The 6106-nt window shown below is 41.2% G+C and overlaps 1 protein-coding gene across 1 annotated transcript; it reads left to right on the top strand.

Moving 5' to 3' along the window:
* Positions 1 to 614: 614 nt before the first annotated feature.
* On the top strand, positions 615 to 3077 carry LOC133608226 (uncharacterized). Its single transcript, XM_061963426.2, has 2 exons — positions 615 to 819; positions 899 to 3077. Exons 1-2 carry the CDS (start codon positions 742 to 744, stop codon positions 1679 to 1681), a joined length of 861 nt encoding a protein of 286 aa, XP_061819410.1. The 5' UTR covers positions 615 to 741; the 3' UTR covers positions 1682 to 3077.
* The last annotated feature ends 3029 nt before the right edge of the window (positions 3078 to 6106 follow it).

Genomic DNA, 6106 nt, shown 5'->3' with positions numbered 1-6106 from the left:
CTAGGATCCAAATAGTCTGATCTACTAAGATCCAAAAAGTTTGATCGACTAAGATCCAAATAGTCTGATCTACTAAGATCCAAAAAGTTTGATCGACTAAGATCCAAATAGTCTGATCTACTAAGATCCAAAATGTCTGCTCTACTAAGATCCAAAAAGTTTGATCTACTAAGATCCAAAAAGTCTGATCTACTAAGTTCCAAATAGTCTGATCTACTAAGATCCAAATAGTTTGATATACTAAGTTCCAAATAGTCTGATCTACTAAGATCCAAATAGTCTGATATACTAAGTTCCAAATAGTCTGATCTACAAAGATCCAAATAGTCTGATCTACTAAGATCCAAATAGTCTGATCTACTAAGATCCAAACACAGTCGACTTTTGGCCACCAATCTAATTTTTTTTAGACCAACACGGCCCCCAAGTCAAAAAGCTGGGACACCCCTGGTCAAAGTGTTCCAGTCTGCGTGTGCACGTCAGTCATCTTGGACTCCTCCCCCGCCACCAACCAGAGGTATGGCATCACTCTTTGGAACCTTTGTGATGTCACGACGAGGACTTTGCCTCAAGAGCACGACAGGCAGCGAGTCAAGAAGAAGAGACGACGGGAGACTCTCGTCATTCCATAAAACAGCCGTCACTTGTCGACCAATCCTAGCCTCAAGGTAAAGGACCAAGTCCAGACGGAGAACCGGACGTTCTTTGGCAGAGAGAAAACCTGCGAGAAGAAACATCGGGATGAATGTTGTCAGGTGGCTCAAGAGGCTATGCTTTGGGTCGAAGAAGAAGAAAGAGAAAGTGGACCTTCTAAACAAGGTGAGTCTTTGGAACACCAAGTAGACCCAATTACCAAATTAGCACAAATGGACCAACTTGCATCATTTTGGTCTTTCAGCCTCATGTCCCGGAAGTTAGAGCAAGAGAACCAGAAGCAGAAGAAAGAGAAGAAGAAAACCATGTTTGCCTTCCAAAGCGTCGGCCAATGAACACCCGCCGATCCACAGATGAAAACCAGAACCAGTCGGCACAGATTAAGGAGCGGCAAACGTTCCAGCCGCCTCTGGTGGATGAGGACCAAACCAGCGAGAAGTCCTCAGCAACGGAGCAGCTGGAGCAGCAGCTCTCTGAGGACGACATGGTGGAGTCCTTCCAAGAGGCGCTGGCAGTGGCCCAGCAAAACGCCGCACAGAGCCTCTTGACCCAAGAGTACAGTGAACCCCCCAGAGAGTCCAGTCCTGACTGGTGCGAGTGGTTGGCGGTCCGAGAGGAGGAGAGCAACGCCCGCCTCCAGAAAGTGTTGGACAGCGTCCAGGAGACGGTGCTCCTCTTCAGCTCCCAGCTGGAGAACATCCAGCGGAACGTGGACCTGACGCTGGCCGACCTCAAGTCTCAGATGAGCAGCATGCAGTGGCACATGGCGGCCGGCATCGTGCAGCGTGACCAACGCATCGCCACGCTGGAATCCCAGAGCTGCCTTCCGGGACACCAGCAGAAAGTCTCTGAAGTGGACATGAACCTTTCTCACCGCGTAGCCTATAAGTACAAATACGCTTCCATGGCCAAACCAGGCCCGGTCTCCAGGCCCTCGGTTCCTTACTACCCTTCTCCTGACGCCACCATCCAGTCGCATCTGCAGGCCCCCATCACTGCAGCCCACCCACTGCCCACTTTCCTTTAGCAAGGGGAAACCTTCACATTGATTTGAGTCACGATTGAAGTATGTTCTTCCATGGTTCTACTTCCACCAACTATGTTTGTCCATGGTTCTACTTCCATCAAGTAGGTTCTTCCATGGTTCTACTTCCACCAACTATGTTTTTCCATGGTTCTACTTCCATCAAGTAGGTTCTTCCATGGTTATACATCCATCAAGTTTGTTTCTCCATGGTTCTGCTTCCACCAAGTATGTTCTTCCATGGTTCTTCCTCCACCAAGTATGTTTCTCCATGGTTCTACTTCCATCAAGTAGGTTCTTCCATGGTTCTACATCCATCAAGTATGTTTCTCCATGGTTCTACTTCTACCAAGTATGTTCGTCCATGGTTCTTCTTCCACAAAGTATGTTCTTCCATGGTTCTATTTCCACCAAGTATGTTCCGCAATTGTACTTCCGCCAAGTACGTCCTTCCACTATTGTACTTCTCCCAAGTACCTTCATCCACAATTGTACTTCCACCAAGTGCGTTCTTCCATGATTGTACTTCCACCAAGTACGTTCCTCCACGATTGTACTTCCACCAAGTACGTTCTTTGATGGTTAAACTTCCACCATATATGTTCTTCCATGATTGTACGTCCATCAAGTACGGTCCTCCACAATTGTACTTCCACCAAGTACGCTCCTCCATGATTGTACTTCTACCAAGTACTTTCCCCCTTGGTTGTACTTCCACCAAGTACATTTTTTGATGGTTGAACTTCCACCATATATGTTCTTCCATGATTGTACTTCCACCAAGTACGCTCCTCCATGATTGTATTTCTACCAAGTACTTTCCTCCTTGGTTGTACTTCCACCAAGTACATTTTTTGATGGTTGAACTTCCACCATATATGTTCTTCCATGATTGTACTTCCACCAAGTATGCTCCTCCATGATTGTACTTCTACCAAGTACTTTCCTCCTTGGTTGTACTTCCACCAAGTACATTTTTTGATGGTTGAACTTTCATCAGATATGTTCTTCCATGAATGTACTTGCACCAAGTATGTTCCTCCACAATTGTACTTCCACCAAGTACGTTCTTTGACGGTTGAACTTCCATCAGATATGTTCTTCCATTAATGTACTTCCACCAAGTACGTTCCTCCACGATTGTACTTCCACCGAGTACGTTCCTCCACGATTGTACGTCTACCAAGTGTGTTCCTCCACGATTGTACTTCCACCAAGTACGTTCCTCCACGATTGTATTTCCACCAAGTACGTTCCTCCACGATTGTACGTCCACCAAGTACGTTCCTCCACGATTGTACTTCCACCAAGTACGTTCCTCCACGATTGTACTTCCACCAAGTACGTTCCTCCACGATTGTACTTCTACCAAGTATGTTCCTCCACGATTGTACTTCTACCAAGTGTGTTCCTCCACGATTGTACTTCCGCCAAGTACGTTTGACGGTTGAACTTCTATCAGATATGTTCTTCCATGAATGTACTTCCACCAAGTACGTTCCTCCACGATTGTACTTCCACCAAGTACGTTCCTCCACGATTGTACTTCCACCAAGTACGTTCCTCCACGATTGTACGTCTACCAAGTGTGTTCCTCCACGATTGTACTTCCACCAAGTACGTTCCTCCACGATTGTACTTCCACCAAGTACGTTCCTCCACGATTGTACTTCCACCAAGTACGTTCCTCCACGATTGTACTTCCACCAAGTACGTTCCTCCACGATTGTACTTCCACCAAGTACGTTCCTCCACGATTGTACTTCCACCAAGTACGTTCCTCCACGATTGTACGTCTACCAAGTGTGTTCCTCCACGATTGTACTTCCGCCAAGTACGTTGTTTGACGGTTGAACTTCTATCAGATATGTTCTTCCATGAATGTACTTCCACCAAGTATGTTCCTCCACGATTGTACTTCCACCAAGTACGTTCCTACACGATTGTACTTCCACCAAGTACGTTCCTCCACGATTGTACGTCTACCAAGTGTGTTCCTCCACGATTGTACTTCCACCAAGTACGTTCCTCCACGATTGTACTTCCACCAAGTACGTTCCTCCACGATTGTACTCCCACCAAGTACGTTCCTCCACGATTGTACTTCCACCAAGTACGTTCCTCCACGATTGTACTTCCACCAAGTACGTTCCTCCACGATTGTACTTCCACCAAGTACGTTCCTCCACGATTGTACTTCCACCAAGTACGTTCCTCCACGATTGTACGTCTACCAAGTGTGTTCCTCCACGATTGTACTTCCGCCAAGTACGTTGTTTGACGGTTGAACTTCTATCAGATATGTTCTTCCATGAATGTACTTCCACCAAGTATGTTCCTCCACGATTGTACTTCCACCAAGTACGTTCCTCCACGATTGTACTTCCGCCAAGTACGTTGTTTGACGGTTGACTTCCACCAGATATGTTCTTCCATGATTGTACCTCCATCAAGTACGTTCCTCCACGATTGTACTTCTACCAAGTACGTTCCTCCTTGGTTGTACTTCCACTAAGTACGTTCCTCCTTGGTTGTACTTCGACCAAGTACATTCCTCCACGATTGTACTTCCACCAAGTACGTTCTTCGACGGTTGAACTTCCATCAGATGTGTTCTCCCATGAATGTACTTCCACCAAGTACATGCATATAGCAATCTGTACTGAGTGAAAAACATGAACAATCATATTACAGTATCTGTAAAGTAGTATTTCATGTTTTGTTAGTACACAGCTAGCCAGACAGTGTATGTAGTGTAGTTGTAATAATACACATGCGTGTATCATGATCAATATTAAAGTGACTCACTACATGGACACTTGTCTGTCTGGTCCAGCTGGCGTGGGACATTTTTACCGGTTTATTTGGGTAAGCACTCCATTTACGTCGAAAAAAACTTGGCTCAGAGCTCCATATTCATAGCGTCAAAATGGCTTTCACCTCACTCTCTCGGCTTCCATCTGCTCCAACATCTCACTCTTCCTTCGTGCTCGCTTCTAGAAGCAGCAGTTCATCCTCGTTATGTTCAGCTTCAAAAAGATAAATCCTCATTTGTCCAAAAAGAATTGTCTTCATTGTTACCAAGTCTGCCACGATTAGAAAACACTCCTGTTTGACTTCAGAAGTAGGAACACACATTTGTTGCCAGGAAACAGACGTGTGTTGCTATGGAAACAGAAAAAAACAGTCCCAGTAATGATTAAAATTACCAAAGTATGATAAATATTGTACAATAATATTACATATTGTTATGAAGGTGTCTGTTACTACATTATATATATACTTGCAGTGTGTATAATGTACATATTAGATATTGTTATGAAGGTGTGTGTTACTACAATATATATATACTTGCAGTGTGTATAATGTACATTTTACATGTTGTTATGAAGGTGTCTGTTACTACATTATATATATATATATACTTGCAGTGTGTATATTGTACATATTATATATTGTTATGAAGGTGTCTGTTACTACATTATATATATACTTGCAGTGTGTATATTGTACATATTACATATTGTTATGAAGGTGTCTGTTACTACATTATATATATACTTGCAGTGTGTATATTGTACATATTACATATTGTTTTGAAAGTGTCTGTTACTACAGTATATATATATATATACTTGCAGTGTGTATATTGTACATATTACATATTGTTATGAAGGTGTCTGTTACTACATTATATATATACTTGCAGTGTGTATATTGTACATATTACATATTGTTATGAAGGTGTCTGTTACTACATTATATACTGTATATACTTGCAGTGTGTATATTGTACATATTACATATTGTTATGAAGGTGTCTGTTACTACATTATATATATATACTTGCAGTGTGTATATTGTACATATTACATATTGTTATGAAGGTGTCTGTTACTACATTATATATATATACTTGCAGTGTGTATATTGTACATATTACATACTGTTATGAAGGTGTCTGTTACTACATTATATATATACTTGCAGTGTGTATATTGTACATATTACATATTGTTATGAAGGTGTCTGTTACTACATTATATATATACTTGCAGTGTGTATATTGTACATATTACATATTGTTATGAAGGTGTCTGTTACTACATTATATATATACTTGCAATGTGTATATTGTACATATTACATATTGTTATGAAAGTGTCTGTTACTACAGTATATATATATATATATATATATATATATATATATATATATATATATATATATATATATATATATATATATATATATACTTGCAGTGTGTATATTGTACATATTACATACTGTTATGAAGGTGTCTGTTACTACATTATATATATATACTTGCAGTGTATATTGTACATATTACATATTGTTATGAAAGTGTCTGTTACTACAGTATATATATATATATATATATATATATATATATATATATATATATAT

This window comes from Nerophis lumbriciformis, linkage group LG06, assembly GCF_033978685.3.
Source record: "Nerophis lumbriciformis linkage group LG06, RoL_Nlum_v2.1, whole genome shotgun sequence".
Classification (NCBI taxonomy): domain Eukaryota; kingdom Metazoa; phylum Chordata; class Actinopteri; order Syngnathiformes; family Syngnathidae; genus Nerophis; species Nerophis lumbriciformis.
The sequence above is the reverse complement of the archived record's forward strand: the minus strand, read 5'-3'. Positions and strand labels throughout refer to the sequence as shown.